The 20,987-nt window shown below is 43.4% G+C and overlaps 2 protein-coding genes across 2 annotated transcripts in view; one reads left to right on the forward strand and one right to left on the reverse strand.

Moving 5' to 3' along the window:
* The window catches only part of fat4 (FAT atypical cadherin 4), a 135,836-nt gene extending 128,080 nt beyond the window's left edge, over positions 1 to 7,756 (reverse strand). The window contains exon 1 of the mRNA XM_088991181.1: positions 2,057 to 7,756. Within this exon, the coding sequence (XP_088847307.1) occupies positions 2,057 to 7,138 (5,082 nt within the window). The 5' untranslated portion in view covers positions 7,139 to 7,756. The remainder of the gene's footprint in view (positions 1 to 2,056) is intronic.
* Positions 7,757 to 11,166: 3,410 nt separating this feature from the next.
* LOC148902550 (uncharacterized) lies at positions 11,167 to 20,347 on the forward strand. The gene is made up of 7 exons (XM_088991178.1): positions 11,167 to 11,296; positions 12,410 to 12,506; positions 13,196 to 13,297; positions 13,376 to 14,692; positions 14,765 to 14,907; positions 16,118 to 16,227; positions 16,896 to 20,347. Exons 2-7 carry the CDS (start codon positions 12,434 to 12,436, stop codon positions 17,026 to 17,028), a joined length of 1,878 nt encoding a protein of 625 aa, XP_088847304.1. The 5' UTR covers positions 11,167 to 11,296; positions 12,410 to 12,433; the 3' UTR covers positions 17,029 to 20,347.
* The last annotated feature ends 640 nt before the right edge of the window (positions 20,348 to 20,987 follow it).

Here is a 20,987-nt window from a genome sequence, read left to right on the forward strand (position 1 = left end):
TATTCAACATTTTGAATGGATTTCGACTTACAACCATTTCGACTTACGACCGTTTGGTGGGAACAGAACTCGGTCGGAAGTCGGATGTTACCTGTATATATTTGGATTGCTTTCATGTCTCACTAATTTAAAAAAAATGTATCGCTTTGTCATATTAATGTATGGATATCAAATTACTGGTAAGATGCGGTGGGGTGCATTGGGGTCTTCGAGCCTTGAACAATTTCAGATTTGAGTCTGCAACACACCAACAGCTGTTTATCATATTTTGACCACCCTCATATTGCTAAATAGAGTAAATATTGGAACCAGCTGTCCCACGACAACCGCAACAATAAACAAATCAGCAGATTGATTAGCAATGATTTAAAAACGCAGAAATTCAACAACGATCTCTCATTCGATCATGCAAGCGCGTCTCGTTTTTGGGCACGTTTCACTTGAGGCGACGATAAAGAATCGCCTCAAATGTCGCGTCATGAACATAAACACCAGGCCAAAGCTTCGGGTTCACCCTCTCGGGCCTCAACATCGTCTCAGCCGAGGGCTTAAGAGGTCATCCACATTTCATGGCCATTTATTGCTTGTGGAGAACTTCGCGGTCATATCAAGGAACCAACTGGGACCCCCCCTAACCCCCCAGTGCCAAAACAGCCTCTGGGCTCAGAAGTTGAACTGATCCACACACATGACGCATACTTTTTTTCATTAACTCCCTCTTAGATACTTAGAAAAGACATCAAGAACATTGAACTTTTTAAAGCAGGGGTGGGCAAAGAGTTCTGGAAAAATGGTCATATATATATATATATATAATCTAGTATTCTAAATACAGGTAACATCTGATTTACGACCGAGTTCCGTTCCAACCAAACGGTTGTAAGTCAAAATGGTCGTAAGTCGAAATAAATTCAAAATTTTAAATAGAGACTCGGAGGCTAAATAACTTGCTAACTGGTGCCATCACACGGTCGATTGCTGTGCGAGAGTGAGATACTGGATGGCTGGCCAAAATTGTTGTACGCGTTGCCGGCCTGCTAGCATGTTGCGATGCCAGGCGTAGAATAAAAAAATTAAAAATAGGGTCTGTAGGTCGTGGTCGTAAGTATAGGTGGTCGTAAGTCGAGCCGGTTGTAAATCGGATGTTACCTGTCGTAAAATGTAACCTTTTTCCAAAACCATGTAGTTGATCTATTGGAATCAGAAATGGCTCATATGAAAGGCAAAGCCTTCTCGATTATGCGTATTCTACCAAAATAAAGTTTGGTATCATTCATTGAGTTTTATGATTTAATTAGGACAGAAAGGTCAGATTTTGCTTGGACAAAAGTCTTGTCAAAGTTCCTGAAAGCAAAGAAGGTCAAGGTGCGCCAGGATTGGCCAGCACAGTCACCAGACATGAACGTTATTGAATCTTGATGAACTCTGGGAGTCCTGGAAGACTGCTTTCTTTGCCATTCCAGATGACTTCATCAATAAATTAATGGAGTCATTGCCGAGACGTATGGATGCAGTCCTCCAAGCTCACGGGAGCCATACACGATATTAATTCTTTTTCTAAGGCATCATGACTTTATGTTCTGACGTTATTGTAACATATTTGTGTATTCAAAATGACATATATGTCTAATTTCTACATTATTTTTGTATACGACAAGACGTTTGTCCGAGCAAAATCTGAACTTTCTGTCCTAATGAAATAATAAAACTCAACGAATGATACAAACCTTTATTTTGGTATAATAAGCATAATCTAGAGGGATTTGCTTTTCATATAAGCCATTTCGAAATCCAATAGATCCACTACGAGTCAGGTTATCATTTGTTGTTCCTACAACGTGGATAAGCGACAATACTTTTGCCAGAGACTGTATATGAAGTGGCTCTATCGTGCGTGTTACTTGGACTGTGTGTCTTTCAATTCCAGCATGGATCTTGATCTCATTAATATCCCTGACAAATGTCAGCACATGAGTTCATGAGAGTTCATGAACTCACACAACAGAGCTCCCCCCACCTTGCCACCCCAAACAAAAGCGCTTGAGCTGTCACTCACCTCGGCACGCTGCGTCCTGGGCTGGCTGGCGTCCGTCTCGATTGCGTACACGTCCACCAGGTAGAGGTCGGAGCCTTTCTCCCTGTCGAGCTCCGCCGCCGTCCGTAAGACTCCAGTGTGGCGTCCGATGGTGAAGAGGCGTCCGGCGGCTTTTCCGCCGCTGCGCACCGCCACGATGAAGTACTCCACTTTTCCACCGGAGCCTCGCGGACTGGAGGCGTCCAGGGAGATGACGTTGGTTCCAGGCGGCTGGCCCTCCTTGAGGATGGTGATGTACTTGGGTTGCGTGAAGACTGGACCGTCCAGACCTTGGAGGATGATGGTCACGTCAGTCCTAGAGGTCTTGCGCTCACTGCCGTGGTCGGTGGCAGACACGGTGAGCGTGTACACCAGGCGGGAGGGCAGCAGCTGCGAGGCCAGACGGATGTCGCCGCTGTAACGGTCCATGATAAATGTGTCCGAGTCGCCCTCGACCAGCTCGTACTCCACTTCCCCGTTTTCTCCCTCGTCTGGGTCAAAAGCCACCACCGTGGTGAGGATCGAGCCGATGACAATGTTGGGCTCGGCCACCAGGGCGTTCTGGGACACGAAAGACGGGATGTTGTCATTGATGTCCGTCACCCATATGGTCACATTTTTCAGGGCGAAACGTCGGAATTCAAACGGTACAGCCTGGTCGGTGGCCTTCACCGTCAATTCAAAGAGGTTGGAAAATTCCCTGTCCACCTCCTTGGTGGTGTAGATGAGACCGGAGCTCGGGTCGATGCCAAAGTGGCCTCCTCTGGGGACCTGCTGAACAATGGAGTACTCCAACTGCCCGTTGATATCTGCGTCCGTGTCATGAGCTGTAATTGTCATGACCGAGGCCGAGATGGGGAGATTCTCCGGGATGGACTTAAAGGTGTCCCCAGGAGTGAAAATTGGAGGGTTGTCGTTGAAATCCCTCACGTGTATGATGACCGGAATGGAAGAGGAGCGCTGGGGTCGGCCGTTGTCCCTCGCCGTGACGTTGAGTTTGTAAAACGACTGTGTTTCGTAGTCCAGTTTTTTGAACAGAAAGATGCTGCCCGTGCTTGGACTGATGCTGAATGTGCCGTGGTTGTACGGGGCGGTGATGCCGTACGTTATTTCCGCATTCAAGCCAGAGTCGGCGTCGCTGGCGGTCACCGAGGCCACCAGCTCGCCGATTCTCATATTTTCCTGCACGTCCACGGACAGCAAGGATTTGGGGAAGGTCGGAGTGTTGTCGTTCTCATCCAGTACACTGATGCGAAGCATACAGGAGGAGGATAAAGGCACCAGGCCAGCATCAACGGCCATTATTTTCAGAGAATAGGAGGTGGTTGATTCAAAATTCATTTTGCCCACCAAAGTGACTTGTCCTGAGCTCTCGTCAATTACGAACTGTCCTTCCTCATTGCCCTCAGTAATGTGATAATGAACCAGTCCGTTGTTGTTTTCGTCGACATCAGAGGCGGAGACGCGCAGCAGCTGGGTCATGTTCTGCGCCGACTCAGAGATGGAGGCCTGGTAAATGTCTTTGGTGAACTTGGGCGCATTGTCGTTGATGTCTTGGATGTAAACCTGCACTTTGGCCTGGTCTCTCAGGGGTTTAGGGAGACCCTGGTCGGCCGAGATGACGATGAAGCTGAAGGCGGCGGCGCCTCTTTGTCTCACGAGCGACTCGCGGTCTAATCGCAGCGTGCTCGTCAACTCCCCCGTGATGGCGTTCAACTCGAAGTCGGGCTGCGGAGTCTCAAACGAGTATCTGACGTCGCTGTTTGGCCCAAAGTCTTTATCCTCGGCGTGGACCAGGCCGACCAAAGAACCCCTCGTCTGCTCTTCCTCAAAGTGAAAGACGTAATTGGTGCTGTTAAACAAGGGGCGGTTGTCATTGACGTCCTCGAGGATCACGCTGACATTGACGGTGACGCTTAGTGGTTCCACGGCGCGGTCTGTCGCCGCCACCACTAAGTTATATCTGTCCTGCAGCTCGCGGTCCAGCTCCGCTTTAATGTACAGTTGCCCATCTGGGAAAATTCCAAAGATGTCCCCCGTGTTGCCGCCGACGATGTCGTACATGATCTCCCCGTTTAGGCCTGAGTCTTTGTCAGTGGCCTCCACGGTGAAGAAGCGACTGTTGACAGGTTCCGACTCCTGGATGGCGACCTCATAGGAGAACTGTCCAAAGACAGGCGAGTTGTCATTCACGTCGTAAACGCTGATGATAAGCACCAAGTTGGAGGTGTGCCGTGGGACTCCCATGTCGGAGGCCAAGACCTCGATCTCGTAGGACGTTTTGGTGACCTCCAGAGGTCCGGTCAGCGTGATAAGGCCGTGTTTCTCGTGGATGTGAAACAGTCCTTTGGGGTTTTGCTTGAAGCTGTAGACCACCATGCCGTTAGCGCCCTCGTCGGGATCAGATGCCCTGGCTTGGAAAATGATGTGACCCGTGCTCCAGTTCTCCACGGCGCTCACATGCTCCGCAGAGTGAATAAAGTGTGGGGCGTTGTCGTTCAAATCCTTCACCGTGATGTTAACAAAGGCCTCTCCTGTTATTTCACCCGCTCTGGCTACAACTTTTAGGTGATAGAAATCCTGCTCTTCTCGATCTATTTGACTGGACGCGGTAATTTGACCGGCTGGGTTCACGGCAAAAAGTCCTCTGTGGTCCCCCGAGGTGATCAGATAGGAAATGTTTGAGTTGAGATCGACTGTCGTGGCCGACACGGTCCCAATGACTGTTCCCGAGCCCACATTCTCAAACACGACAAAGCTGTAAACTTTCTGGCTAAAGATGGGTGGATTATCCTGTGTGTCTATAACAGTCACTGTGACAATGGCGTGGGTTTGCGAGCGCAACCCGCCGCCATCCGCCGCCGCCACCTGCAGCTGATAAGTGGTCTTGACTTCTCTATCCAACGACGCCAGGGTGGTAATTTTACCTGAATTGCTGTGAATGTGAAATTTAGACGCGTCGCCGGCCGTGATGATGTATTTCACTGTGCCGTTGCGACCCAAGTCAGGGTCTGTGGCAGAAACCGTGGTGGCGTAAGTGCCCGGTGGCTCGTTCTCTTTCACATTTGCAAAATACTGCACAGGGTAAAAAACGGGCCTGTTGTCATTGATATCCCTCAGGGTGATGTTGACTTTTCCAGCCGAGTGCAACGGGGGCTTGCCCGTGTCTGCTGCCTGGATGTGAAGCAAGTAAGAGGTCTGATCCTCCCTGTCCAGCTCCGCCGCTGTGCTCAAACGCCCCGATGAGGCATTCAGGCGAAACAGCTTGCGAAGGCCGGGCGCTGTCTCGCCGTCGAATGAGAAACGGACTGTCCCGTTCTCGCCCAGGTCATCATCGGAGGCTGAAAGCACCAGCAGCTCAGTACCGGCCGGTGCGTGCTCCACCAGGGAAACGTGATACGTTGCCTGTGTGAACGTGGGCACTTGGTCGTTCACGTCAGTAATGCTCACAATGAGTTTTGTGTAAGAAACCTTGGGCTGCAGCCCCTGGTCTTTGGCACTGATGTTCAAAACGACTTGCGACGCAACCTCTCGATCCAACAAAGCGGCGCTGGTAACCAAGCCGCTGTTTTCGCTGATGGTGAACCAGCCTAAAGTGTTTCCAGACACTAGCGAGTAGCGCAAGTTGGCATTTTGCCCGGAGTCGCCATCTGTTGCGGAGACCCCTTTTATGTAGCTGCCTTTGGGGATGTCTTCGTTGATATCGACCCTATAAAGAGCCTCCTGGAATATCGGCGGGTGGTCATTGACGTCATTGACAAATATGACGAGACTAGCAAAAGACGAACGCGCCACCGGTTTGCCGTTGTCGGACACGGACACCGTTAAGTTGTATGAGGAAATCCGCTCCCTGTCCAACACGCTGGCTACTTTGATCAAACTTAAATTGGGCACAGGGGACGTGTGTACCTCAAAATGTCTTTGTTCATTCCCAGCTAAGATGGACACGGAGATGTTGCCGTTGGCAGTCGGGGAGTCTGAATCCGACACCGTGAGCAGTGCGACCACCGTGCCAATTTGTGCGTTTTCATCAACAGACGCAAACTTGGACGTGGTGGGGAAGTACCTGAACTTCACCACAGGGTCATTGTCGTTCACGTCCAACAATTTGACGGTAGCCTCCGTCCGACCGGACAATGACGGCGCCCCGCTATCCACCGCGTGGACAGTCAACGAATACGCCTTCTGACTTTCATAATCCAAACTTTGTTTTATGATAATGGTCCCGTCTTTGGGGTCGATTTGGAAAGGGGTGCCCTCGTCAAGGTAATACCTGATCTCCGCGTTGGTCCCATCGTCCTGATCGGATGCCGTGATCTGCAAGATGCTGGAGCCCACCGCAGCATCTTCAAAAACGCTCGCCTCGTACTGTTCTTCCTCAAACGCGGGCGGGTTGTCGTTGATGTCCTGGATGGTGACGTTCACCTGCAGATAGCCAAACTTTTTAGGGTCCCCCTTGTCCTCCACTTCGATGAGCAGCTGGTAGAAGGGCGTGAGCTCCCGGTCCAGACCCCCGGTCGACACCAGGTGCAGGAACGCACCCTCGCCGCTGGGATTTACGGTAATATCCAAACGGAATTTCCTCAGTTGGTTTCCCTTCACGATTCGATAGGTGCTGTGGTCCACGCCGTTACTCCCAATGTCAGAGTCGGTGGCCGTGTCCAAGATGACCTGCCGGCCGCTGCTGGCATCCTCCTTGAAAGAAACCACGATGGACGCATCCGGGAAGACGGGCGCGTTGTCGTTAATATCCAACACCACGATCCTGACCTCCGTCGGGTAGGTGGGCTGACTGGAGAGCACGACCACGTTGATGACATCGCTCTGCAGCAGCTCCCTGTCCACCACAGACGAGGTCGAAATAACCCCCGTGCTGCCGTTGATGCCGAAAAGTCTGTGGCTTTCGCTGAAGCGGTACGTGAAACCGGCGCGGGTCTCGATTTGACCCACGTAAGTGCCCGCCGGCTGCTCCTCCAGCACGCGGAACTCTTGCCGGACTTGAGTGGACGCCGAGTAGCGCGACAGAGTCCACAGGAGTAGCAGGAGCGAGAGAAGCCGCGCCATGGTCAGGTCAGCCAGCCCCCGGTGCAGCTTGATGCATCCACGCTAGAGCATTATAATCCAAACTTGGTGATCGTGGAAAGTTAGAAATTGGATCTTTTTGCAGGGGCGCTTAACTCCGGCGTGCGCTCCTCAAGTGATGGTCCAAAAACATCCTCGCTGCACACAACAAACTTTTTCCTCCCCGTCCTTCACTTCCCCGTCACTCCCTCTCACGTTTACTTCCAAGCACGGAATTGTCAATCAAGGTATCCGTGCGTAAAAGTGGATTGCGCGCATCCGTGGAGTCATTGGAAGAACGTTCCACACGCGCTTGCACTGAGCTTTGCGCCTCAACTCGGCAAAGTCTCACTGGGAAAAAAAAAGTTACAACAAAGCTGCAGTCCCCGGGCAAGTTCCCTTGTTCCCACCCAGCGGCGATCCTATTGGACGAGGGTGAGCGCGCTCGCACCGCCTCACTCACTTTTCCATTGTTACACGCACACGCACGCGCGTCGTCGCTCACACGTACTGACTGTTCCTTCTTCTGATACGACAGTAGTTGTCAATCATGTTGCTCGCAGATAAGTAGATGTCTCGAAATTGCGCCTGTCAGTCTGAGTAAGTGTTTTAAAAGCCCAAAAAAATTAGCTATGCATTTTCAAATGATTATGAAAATACATTCCTAAACTACGTAAAAATGGAATGATCGCGTGTTTACTCATATTAAAGGAACAAATGTGCATTGGTAAGACAATTTCCATTGTCTTTTTTTTTGGGGGGGGGTAACATGATTGGTTCGTTGAGTGTTTTGAAAGGCGCTTATAAATAAAATGTATTATTATTATTATTATCATTATTATTATTATTATTATTATTATTATAGCTATTGTTATTGTAACTGGCGCCAATATTGTCATTGGTGGCCATGACAACAAAAATATAATTTATTTGGTCTTGTTTTGGATTAGCAAGCTAGCTTTCTATCTATTTGAGTTACTTCCGGGTTGAGTGAACGCTGGCGCGTGTGGCTGCCGCTGCTCACCCACAGAACTACTTATCCTGTGATTTTAATGCAGCCTTGAAAGTTTTAAAAGGCGCTTAGAAATGTAATGTATTATTATTATTATTATTATTATTATTATTATTATTATTATTATTATTATTATTATTATTAAATTGATGCCACACATGTAATCTAAAAAAAGTGTGTTTCATTGTAAAAGGTTTCTTTCTTGAAAAGTACGTATTTTCCATACGTGCTTGGTCAGTCCCAGTTGTAGTTTGTGGTCCACTTTTTAAAGATGGGTAAATTCCACCATCTAGCGGCCAAAACGTGCTACTGCAACATTACACGAACAGACACTTTTTGTATTGGATCTAACCTTTATTTGTCTCGCAGTGACATTTCACAGCATCAAAGTTATGAAAGGAAGAGGAAAGGAAAGGAAGAAGTAGAAAAATAAAACACAGGAACTTCTGGAAAGACAGCCACTCGCGATGGCGATCTTGAAGTCTATCCAAGATGTGCGGAAAATGGAGGTGCAGTCGGACCTCTATCAACAGGTTAGCATCTTGAACAACTACGCTAGGGCCTCAGATAAAAACAGATGCGCATAAAAAAAGCAGAAAAGAGAAATTAAAAGCAATCATGGCAACACATGATATTTCTGTTCTTGTTTAGAATTTCAAAAGCTTTCCAATGGTACCTTATTTGGTTAGATGTGCCAAAAATTAAGAAAGTTATGATAGTTTAAACTGTGATGAAGAACTCAGTCACACATTTTCATTGTTTTAACTGTGTCATTACAGGCAACAATCGAATAAGTCTGCAAATATTTCGAAAATGAAAAATGCCATTTACATTTCTCATAGAATCATCAAGAATGTATACATCATTTGAAAGCTATTTAAATGCACTTTAATATGGTATTAGAAAATGTGTGATGAATTATTATTGAAATATTTTGTCACATCCCTATACTTCATTAGTCTTGCAGTAGAGAAATGTATATATTCACAGCGGCAAAGTGGTGAAAGGAAGAGTGAAAACAACATACGGGAATTGCTGCAAAGAAGAAAGAAAAAAAGAAGTCAAAAACAAACAAATATCTCCTGTAAAATGTATTTTCTAATATATCAGCACTCGTGTCTACTTCAACCATTTTTTTAGCTTTGAATATTTCCAACATGCTGCAACATCATCATTCCCATTAGCCGCGAAATCATGAACAGCAGTTTGCTGCAACGAATTGTCATTACCCTCTGCAGAATTATTCGATTGTTTCTTTAAAAACAAGAATGTATTCGTTTCGTGCCTGTTTTTAATGTCTTTTAGAGTTTAACTCATGTTCTAACCATCCATCCGCTGCGTTGAATGTAAATACTGCAATGCACCATGGGTAAATGAATACTATATTCGATTCTCTCTTTCCGCAGTTTCCGTCGGTTCTCGAAAAAGCCCGAAATATCTTCTACCACGACTTTAGAACGACGTTTTAACAAATGCAAGGCGATTATGGCTAATATCGGTAAGGCAAGATGGCAGACGACGAAAGTTAAAACGAACAGTTTTCGATTGGTGTTTAACTAAATGTGTTTCTTTAGCTATTGTAGCAGAAGTATACGTCATATGTGGCGCAGATCGTGTAGCAATGTGCGCTAAACGTCATAATAGACTTGAGCCGGTGTTGTAATTCTAAAAATAACCACTAGGTGTCACGGTTACCCTCTTTTAAATATTCTCGCTTGCAGCGTCACCCTTCGTGAGTGAGATTGTTTCCAACGAGGCCTTTGGTGTTAAATATGAGCTAAAACAAATCAGATTCGTTGCTGGGTGGTTCAGAAATCTCTTGAAAACGTGCCGTTTGCCTTGGACGTGCTCGGGTTACGTTATAGTAAACGAATGTCCTCCCCTGAGGAGAGTTTCTGCCTTCTCAAAGCCAAATCAATGGCCCTTGCCTGCTTTAGAGATAAAGTAGTGTTTTCCTCCAGGGATTGTAATCACAGAACGATGTGTGTACTTGTGTGCTAGAATGGAATAAATCTTCCCCAAAAGGCACAAAAAGCAATTTGAGAGCATTTAAGTTTTGTAGCAGTGAATACCAGTGACAGAAAAAAAAATGGGAGTTTATGTTAACGTCTGAGGTGGGTCAATAAACGGCGACTTGATGGCGGTGACAGTTGATTGACAGTTTATTATCATCCATCTCCGCCTGATTTTCATGCGTAGCTTATTTTATGTCATCGAGAACACCTCCATATGAAGCGGATGGACAGACAAACTGACGGATAGGTAGTTGGCAAAGGACAACCAGATAGCGAACAGCCAGCGAACTAGATAGCTAGCCAGCCAGCCAGATAGCAAATAGATAGCTAGCCAGGTAGCCAGCTAGTTAGCTGGCTGTTGGCTATCTGGCTATCTCGCTGGCTGTGCGCTACCTGGCTAGCTATCTATTGGCTATCTGGCTTGCTAGCTATCTAGCTAGCTGGCTGTTGGCTATGTGGCTGGCTGGCTATTAGCTATATGGCTACCTATTCGGTATGTATTAGCTAGCTAGCTTTCCATCTATTTGAGTTACTTCCAGGTTGAGTGAACGCTGGCACGTGTGGCTGCCGCTGCTCACCCACAAAGGAATTATCATGTGACTGTAAAGTGACCTTGAGAATTTTGAAAGGCGCTTTAAAATGAAATGTATTATAATTATTATAGATAGACGTCTGTTTTCGTTATAGTTTGCTTTTATTTTGTTGTTGTTTTGAATTGATCTGGTTTCAATTATGTTTTAGAGCAAGATTGTTAGTTTTCAGTCTTTTTCTAAAATTCATTGTTTGCCTTTCATACAGTTTTTTTCATACAAATCATTTTGAAGTGTTCCCATTTCACCTGAGCTTTCAGCAGAATTTGAAATGAAGCCAAAAGAAGAAGTGAAAGCACAGGGTAAGACTATGATTATGCAGAGAAAACAACAAAGAAACTCCAAATGCTTCCCCAAAATTAGCCAAAGTCAATGAACTCCGGTTACGCTTGATCATCATGAACTGTCAAGAGAAATATCTTCATTTCCGACCAATCAGAGCACAGTAAAATCCTGCTTCCTCTTGTATTATGAAGAAAAAATATATTTCTTGGTGATTTGACGCGAAAGCAGAAGCCACTTGATCCATCATCACGCTTCCAAGGTAAGGACGTTTCATGGCTTTATAAATGGTACATGCATAAATAAATCATCAATAAATCCATTAGATTTTGTGTCAAATCTATCGTTGTGAAAAAAGTCGCCGCAAGGAAATAGAAGTAAGCAGATAAAAACGAGTGCAAACAAATACAATCGTTGTATCTCATTTTGTTTACAGGCAAAAATGAAGAGCAAAATAGAAATGGGTTTTATTTTGCAGGCCAACACGAGTGATTATTATTTTTGTAATGTATTTATTTATGTCTTTATTTATTTATGTGTTTATGGATTTATTTAGGAATTTACTCATTTATTTATTTTTTTATCTATCTATTTATTTGTTTATTTATTTATGCATGTATTTATTTATTTAGCTATTTTAGTTACTTTTTTTATTTATTGTGTATTTATTTATCTAACTATTTATTTATTTATTTTTATTTAGTTATGTTTGTTTATTTATTTAATATTCTTTTGTTTGTTGATTTATTCATTTGTATGTATTTATTAAGTTATGTATTTATATCTATGTATGTAGTTGTTTATTTGTTTGTGTATTTATTTGTTTGTTTGTGTATTTATTTATGTCCTTATTTATCTATTACTTGTTTATTTATTTATGTATTTGTTTGTTTATTTATTTATTTAATATTATTTTGTTTGTTGATGTATTCATTTGTATGTATTTATTAACTTATGTATTTATATCTATTTATTTCTATATTTATTTGTTAGTTTATTTATTTGTGTATTTATTTATTTGTTTATTTATTCATTTATTTATTATGTATTTATGTATGTGTTTATTCATTTAATCTTTTGTCTGTTTGTTTATTTATTTTATTACAGTATTTATTTTTTTGTTCGCTGTCAATTTGTCCCATTAATATTATGAAACAAAACGAAATAAAACAAAAGTACAAAGTCGTTTTTGGGGGTTCATTTAAATTACTTTCCAAATCAGCAGTCAATATCTCTTATTGTTTGTTTTTCTTTTGTTACAACAAAGAACGTGTGCGTTTCGTCATACAAAAATCAACATGTTTGAAAACTGTCACAACCGATGACATTCTTTGTATGTTTTGTTTTATCGCGAGCTGCAACTTGTGTTTTTCAGAATTAGAAAACATTACAGATAAAGATGGATTCCATGGAACTTGAGGACTGTGACTATTTAAAAAAGAACTTAACCCTGCATGGCCTTGTCACTGAAGGTAATGTACAATATTATACAAACTAAGATGGAGGTCAGGTCAAGTGAAAGCATTACCGTATTGATGGGGAATTATAGTATTGTTTATTTCAATACCCATTTCAAATACATCAAACGTACATACATGATTCATTTTAATAGATTGCTTTACGTATTTTACATTACAGATGTACAGTGATACTTCAGCTTACGAAATTAATTGCTTGTGTAAGGCGAAAGGTGTGTCTTCAAAACATTCATTTCCCATAGGAAACCATTAAAAATGAGAAGAATCGGTTTCCAGGTCTCCATAAAACATAATTTTCCACAAAATAAGCCTTAAAACTACACAAAATATATTTATGTACAATAAATGTGCTATTGGATTGAAGACATACACTGTACTTTATAATAAAGTCATTTTATTTACCGTTGTGAGGGTCGTTGATGTAGTTGCCTCTTGATGATGTCCGAGTGAAGTTGCCATGCTTTCTCGGCGATAATACCCTCACACATTGTCCCCTGCTAGCTGCTTTTTGTTAATCCAAATCAACAGAAGTTTTTCAACCTCTGCCTGAGACAGTTGCTTCGACAACACAGAAACACCCTTAGCCACACGTAGCAATGGTCGACTTAGCATAGTGGTACTGGAACGCACTTGTAAATGAAATGGATTATAAACTGACCATATTTTCCTTTGATTTCATTCAGTGAACTTTCAACAAAAGAAAAAGTCATCCAGAAGCATTACTCTGTCTCTTTGTTCTCTGTGCGCCGTTCTATTGGCCGGGAACATTGGACAGTTAATCTACTGTACGTCACTCTGTGCAAGTATGAACGTAAGTGACCCCCCTCCCCACTGATTTAAACACCTAAAATCAATTTTCACAGATCAGATATTGCCTGGATATTCAACGGAGCATCGGGCTAAATCCGATCGTCTCCACGGTGACATCTGTCCCACAGACACAAACCACAGGGAAGGAAATGAGTTTGAGGTTACACTGAATAACCTAACGAGGGACAAAGACCAGGTGCAGATGGTCTACGAGTCTCTGGTATCAGACCGAGGTCGACTCCTTGAGAAGGAAATGGCTTTGACCACCGAAAGGGATGAGCTTTCGGCCAACTTCCAGTATATGAAGCAGCAGTATGACGAGTTGCAGACTAACTATACCCATTTAAATAGGGAGATTGATGTGCTACATACCCTGACTAGTACACTGGGGACAGACAAAGACCAGTTACAGGCCAGTTACGAGTCGCTCGTTAAGGTGAAAGACCAGTTACAGACCAGCTATAATTCACTTGTTCAAGACCAGAAAAGCCTACGAACCAATCAAACTACTGTGACTGCCGAAAGGGATGACTTCAAATCCAGATTTGATAATCTGGAAAAGGAGAAAGTCCAGATACAGCGCGATTTCTCTTCACTGAGGAAGGACAAAGAGCTGTTACAGGTCAGTTATGACTCCCTTGTTCAACAGAGAGACCACCTTCAGACCAGTCAAACCGCCTTGTCAGCTGAAAGAGATCAGTGGAGGTCCCGCTTCAACAGTCTGAAAAATGAGAAAGAACAGATACAACGCGATTGCTCTTCGGTGAGAAGTCGGAAAGACCAGTTACAGGCCAGTTACGAGTCCCTCGTTAAGGCTAAAGACCAGTTACAGACCAGCTACGATTCGCTCGGTCGAGAGAAACAGCTTCTCTTGACAACTAGAGCCACTTTATCAACCGAAAGAGATAATTGCATATCCCACTTTAACAATCTGAAAAATGAAAGAAATCAACTACAACGGAGTTATTCTTCACTGCAAAGCGAGAAGGACCAGTTGAATGCTCGTTGCGCATCCCTCGTTCAAGAGAAAGAGCGACTGGTAGCCAATAAGGCCATCGTGGCTTCTGAGAGGGATGTTGTAAAGTCCCTCTATGACGACGTCAAAAAAGACAGAGACCAGTTACAAAAAAATTACACATTGTTGGAGGAGGATAAGGACCGACTGGAAAGAAATTATACTTTGCTAAGCGAGACCAGTACCCGTTGTCAGATCAGGTACACCAACCTGCAGTTACAAATAACTTACCTGGATGATGAGCGCAACACTCTGCGTGTTGAATACGAGCTGCTAGGCAGAAATTACAGCAGACTGGAGACAGAAAGGTATGAGCTGCAGAAGATCGTGGATAAAATGACCATGAAGATGAAAAGTAAGTCATCGGTTCAGACACGGGTCTAGTGACTCGTTAGCGTCCTTAATCTCTTTTGTTGACATTCTGAAGGCATGCTATGCGCGGTCGGCTGGAGGACGTTTGACGGCAACTGCTACTTTGTGTCGAGGTTGAGTCGCAGCTGGGCAGAGAGCAGGGTTGACTGTCTCAGCAAGGGAGCTGATCTGGTTGTTGTCAACAGTAGGGAGGAACAGGTGAGACTGACAGAGTCCAAATTCAACGAGGCGTTGACTTGGTGAGATCTGAATGTCTGTTTGACAGCTTTATTTTTTTGGCTTTCCTCGTACGACACATGAAGCTATTGTGCTACACTAAAGTACAGCGATACCTCAGCTCACGAACTTAATTGGTTCCCATTAAAATGAGAATAATCAGTTCCAAGGTCCCCATACAACATAATTTTCTACTAAATAAACCTTAAAACTACATAATATATACCTTATTTTATGTACAGTGGGACCTTGGCTTACGCACTTCATTGGTTCCCAGACAGAATGTGTAAGGCGAAAAGTGTTTATCCCAAAAATGAATTTCCCATAGGAAACCACTAAAATGAGAATATTCCGTTCCCAGGTCCCCATAAAACATAATTTTCTACCAAATAAGCCTTAAAACTACACAAAATATACCTTAGTTTATGTATAATAAATGCGCTATTGTATTGTAATTAAAGAAATAAACTGTACTGTATAATAAAGTCATTTTATTTACCTTTATGATGGTCGTTGATGTAGTTGCCTCTTGATGATCTCCGAGTGAAGTTGTCGTGCTTTCTCGGCGATAATACCCTCACTCACACTTTCCCCTGCTAGCTGCTTTTCATTAATCCAAATCAACAGAACTTTTTCAACCTCTTCTATTGCCTGAGAACGTTGCTTAGACAACACAGAAACAGCCTTAGCCACACGTAGCAATGGTCGACTTAGCGTACTGGTACTGGGACGCTAAGTCACACAATTCGTGTTTCTCAATGATCTTCTTCTGCTCGATTATAATATTCTTTATTGTCTTCTTAGGCTTAAGACTAGCCTGTGGTGGGGTCTTTTTCGGTCCCATAATAGCAAAAGTACTCCACCTGATAACAAACCACATCTGCACTCAAAGAAAGGAGGTGAGAAAAACTAGTCCGCCAGCCACCGTGGCGCTACGTGGTTTGGATCGTCCGCCGAAAGCTTGTTCGTCTGCCATTATATGCTCGCGAATTTAATGTTCATAAGGCGGAAAGTTCGTAAGCTAAGGTATCACTGTACTTCGGTTCGGTATGATCTGTGGCTGTTTTCCTACCGATCTTGAGAATGTGGGCAGGACACAATCAAATCTCAAGTGTATGTCGGACTTCTGTCGTGTAACCGCGTTTTGAAAAAATTCCATCATGCAAGGGACAATTCTGCTCTTTGCAAACAGAGATTCCTTAATACTTTATTGGGTCGCAACCAGGACGCGTGGATTGGTCTGAGCGATCATATCCAGGAAGGAAAATGGCTTTGGGTGGATGGGACCCCACTCACAACAGAGTAAGTTTATACTATTTCAACATTTCCCAATAAAGTCGGTGTAAGCTCTCAGTCGTACAGGAGCGGTCCATCGATGAAAAGGTTTCTTCAGCCGTCATCTGTACTTCTTTGAAGGTGTCGGACGTTTCACTTCTTATCCAAGAGGCTTCGTCGGTGAACTAAAGTCTTTTACTGGTAGTTTCGTCCCTGTTTATATATCGCTACTGTCCAGACGTGGCGGTGCCAGACTCTGCTATGATTGGTCCCTGCTCTCAGGTTGGGGGGAGCAGGGGACTACTCCCTGCGGCTACACTGACTGACTGATTGCTTCTCTTGTCCTGCCTGAGTATGGGGTCTAGGACTGGCCTGATTGCCCCATTTGCTCTGGTATCACCTCATCAGCATAACTAAGCCTATGTTGCCTAAGAAGTGTGTTGTACATACGATCCAAATTGAATCTCACCCCACCAAGGATTTTTCTGTTTTATGAACGTCCGACACCTTGAAAGAAGTACAGATGACGGCTGAAGAAACCTTTTCATCGATTTCCCAATAAAGTGCTCTCACTTCCAAGTTTTACTTCACTTAGTTCGAAGGAAGGGTGGGGAGAAAAATACGTTCTTGAATTTCATGTCCTGCAACATGAGTTTCGTTTCTGTCTGAAATGGAGGGTTTGGTCTGTGTCACAGGTTCTGGAAAAAAGGGCAACCAAACAATCTCGGGGAGCAGGATTGCGTTGAATTCCAGGGCAAATCAGTTCTGTTAGGAACCTGGAATGATGCTGGCTGTTCTCTTGAACAACGCTGGATTTGCGAGAAATGATGACAATATGTGGATTAGATTGAGCGGGTATTTACTAAAACAGTACATCTTTGAGATGTGTTGAATTTCTTCAAACGAAGTACAACACGATGAAACCTTTTTTGTGTGCAAATCACAATCTGTTCACCAGGAATATAAATAAGTATCTTCAAGATCTATGTCTGTAATTCAAACTTGGATTTTAAGCATTTCTTTTTTAAATGTAATCTTTGATTTATTTAGTACCAGTAATACATTTTAGAAAATAACCTGATCCTATTTTAATAGAGGCCCAGTACTACAGTGATACCTCAGCTTACGAACTTAATTGGTTCCCAGAAAGTGTGTGTAAGGCGAAAAGTGTGTCTTCCAAACATTAATTTCCCATAGGAACCCGTTATAAATGAGAATAATCTGTTTCCAGGTCCCCATAAAACCTAATTTTCTACGAAATAAGCCTTAAAGGACAACCGACCCCATTTTTTGGTTTCCTAACTGACATCAGAAAAACCTTTTATAGCATCTAAAATTCCCAAAACACACAGGCTGATATTTTTACTAAAATGCAAAACACCAATAAAAATGACACACAGTTACAGTGTCCCAAAATTGCTTCAAAATGACCTCGGAGATTTTCAATTTTCAGAAGGTCCCGCTCCCTTGTTCATGACGTCACGCCAGGACGTCTTGCCTTGCTAGAGAGACAAAACAATGGCTTCAGATTTGGAGAAGATGCTTTCTTGTTACTCTTCCAGTTATGAATATAATTCAAATAGTTCTGAAGAGGAAAGCATAAATGTTTACAATCGATTAAAGAAGTCATTCCATCTCATTTTGAGGCGTCTGGACTCCAATGTAGCGCCTTGAAAATGCACAAGACGGCACTCAGGCTCTGTTGGAAATGGGCTAATTTGTCTGCTGGGAAATTGTGTCAACTAGTATCAAATAGTAGTCTTGGTGCAACACGCGACGATTCACCATCGCGTTATTTATGTAGTTTTCCTTCTAATTTTGCGATTAACATGGTGTTTTCAGACGAAAAAAAAAGTACCCAAAATGCATTTAGCTTTCTCAGTCAGGGGCGTTCCAGACGTGACATCACGTCAGGCATCGTCATCAACTCGAAAACAAGACTTCCTGAATACTCAGCGCGAGTCTTAAAACTTAAAATATAGCTATATGCTATATATTTATGGACGCAACTTGTCCCGAGGTGTCGGTTGTCCTTTAAGTTTCTTCAAGTCACAAGTTATTTCCTGTCCAACGGCACCCTCTAGTGGACGTGTAGTGAATCACACCACACTTGCATCTTGTGGACTGATTCAGACGTAGCACTACTGAAGGCCTAGGAGTGACATGCACGGCCCCGCCACTGGTATATACTGTTAGCAGCTAAGACAAAAGCTACTGAATGAAGACCATTAAATGTTGGAAATAAATGTGTACCATTTGGATGGAGAGAAACACAATTTATGGAACATTTCTCCAAATCAACTTGTTTTAATTCACGCGTTTTCAGCTGTTGTTGTTCCACTCACCGGACTTTTTTTCCCACTTTTGGAGTTCATGGAAAAAGACGACCTGTGTCCTCCGGGCTGATGCAATCTGACCATAGTTTAGTCAAAACAAACAAGCAACACCAGCGACGGGGGGGTGACGAGATGGCAATCAGCGCTGCAGCAAACCGCCACTTTTGCCACGGCGACGGCTCGTATCCGCTTTCGACACGTCGGGCTGTTGCCATGAACGACGTGAAATACTCAACCTGTTGGAAGAGCAGTACAAGACACGGCTATGTGGTAAAAGTACTCACACTCTCTACCCAGGTTCAGTGATACCTCAGTTTACAAACGCTTTAGCTGACGAACTTTTCACCTTACGAACATTAAATTTGCGAGAATATAATCTTGGCATACGAACTAGTTTTCGGCAAACAAACCAAACCACACGGTGCCACGGTGGCTGGCAGACTAGTTTTCGTCAGCACGGTTCTTTGAGTGCAGGCGTGGTTTGTTATCGAGTGGAGTACTTTTGCTATCATGGGACCGAAAAAGACCCCACCACAGGCTGGTGTTCAGCCAAAGAGGACACAAAACAAAATTACAGTCGAGCAGAAGAAGATCATCCAAAAACACAAACGGGGTGTGCGTTTGTGTGACTTAGCATCCCAGTACCAGTACGCTAAGTCGACCATTGCTACCATCCTTAAGAACAAGGAAGCTATTAAGAGTGCGTGTGTGGCTAAGGGTATTTCTGTGTTGTCTTAGCAACGGTCTCAGGCAATAGAAGAGGTTGAAAAACTTCTGTTGATTTGGATTAACGAAAAGCAGCTAGCAGGGGACAGTGTGTGAGGGTATTACCGCTGAGAAAGTACTGCAACTTCACTTGGATATCATCAGGAGGCAACTACATCAACGACCATCACAAAGGTAAATAAAATGACTTTATTATACAGTACACTTAATTTGTTTAATTACAATACAATAGCACATTTATTATACATTAAATAAGGCATATTTTGTGTAGTTTTAAGTATTATTTAGTAGAAAAATATGTTTTATGGGGACCTGGAAACAGATTATTCTCATTTTTAAAGGTTTTCTATGGGAAATTAATGTTTGGAAGACATACTTTTCGCCTTACATACACTTTCTGGGAACCAATTAAGTTCATAAACTGAGGTATCACTGTAGTACTGGTACTCTCTTAAAATAGGATCAGGTTTTTTTTCTAAAAGGCAGTACGGTACTCAATAAATCAAAAAGTACTCCGTGTGTTGCCAAGATTATATTCTCGCAAATTTAATGTCCGTAAGGTGAAACGTTTGTGAGCTAAAGCGTTCGTAAAATGCGCTATCACTGTACTTGAAGTCTCTGAGGCTGAATTCACAATGTGTTGTGTGATTCCATTCGAGACAGAGAACTGCGGGTTCCTTGTACTGCTGGTTAATTCTTTCATGTAATTTCACTTGCATGATGAATCACCAACGACACCACCATAGAACTAGAAATAAGTATACAAATATAGCTATTATTTACACAAAAACATTTGGACTTTAAATCCATGAAATAAAACCTACGCAATAAAATCGTACAAACCACTTTGTCCGCTTTCCGTCCGAAATGGAAGTTTTGATCTTCATCCATTTTATTTTTTTCCTTGCTAAACAGTACAGCGATATAGCATGTCCATTCACGCCGAAAGTAAAACCTGTACCGGAAGTGACAACAACCCAACGTAATGTCAAGAAAAATAAAGCACAGCCATCTGCTGGTCAACTATGGGATAGCAGTTATAGACAAATCTATCATATAGCATTTACATGTTGGATTGGTAATCGTGCAGTCAATTTGGGGCGGGGGGGGGGGGGTTGCATGTTTTGTCAGAGCGTCATGTTTCTGCATGCAGCGCTTTGAGGGCAGAAGATGAACAGATGACGAGGGGCATCATCCATCTGGAAGAACGATGCTCGCCGGCGATGACGGACAGCCGTCATTACGCTTTGTCGTCCGGCCAAATTTGGACCGATTTTCCATAATTTTTTTCAATATTCAATACATTTTTCAGATTTTTTTTGCCATTGAGCTCCATTTTGGGAGCTTTTGTTCAAGTCCTTTTTTTTTCCCAACCGCACATACTCATGTTTCATCTCAAGCTGCAGAAAATCATTCCAAGGTGCTAAGTCTTTGGGATTTGGGAGACTCAGCGCTTCAATGAAAGTGAAAGATTGTCGTGGCGTAGCACGTGCGGCTCACAATTCCAAGAATTACAGTTCAAATCTCAATTAGCCAAGTAGCTAGAACACATAAGGAATTTGTCTCTCGTAGAACACGCTGCACTAGTATCATCATTAAAAAAAAGACGTGAAAAATAAATACGGAGGTGTCGCCGTTGAGGAAGGTGCACACACGACTGAATGTAGACACGTGTTTATTCCGATGGCTAACAAGTGGATCTGATTCCAACATAGAAAATGCAGT

The sequence above is a fragment of the Hippocampus bargibanti genome, linkage group LG02, assembly GCF_051943395.1.
Source record: "Hippocampus bargibanti isolate YZ-2025 linkage group LG02, ASM5194339v1, whole genome shotgun sequence".
NCBI classification, from domain to species: Eukaryota; Metazoa; Chordata; class Actinopteri; order Syngnathiformes; family Syngnathidae; genus Hippocampus; species Hippocampus bargibanti.

What these genes read in the sequence shown, in the direction of transcription:
- LOC148902550 (XM_088991178.1), top strand. Translation starts at nt 12,434, where the DNA reads ATGGATTCCATGGAACTTGAGGACTGTGACTATTTAAAAAAGAACTTA. An exon ending in GCATGGCCTTGTCACTGAAG is followed by an intron (nt 12,507 to 13,195) that starts GTAATGTACAAT and finishes GATTTCATTCAG; the next exon opens with TGAACTTTCAACAAAAGAAA. An exon ending in AATGACCATGAAGATGAAAA is followed by an intron (nt 14,693 to 14,764) that starts GTAAGTCATCGG and finishes GACATTCTGAAG; the next exon opens with GCATGCTATGCGCGGTCGGC.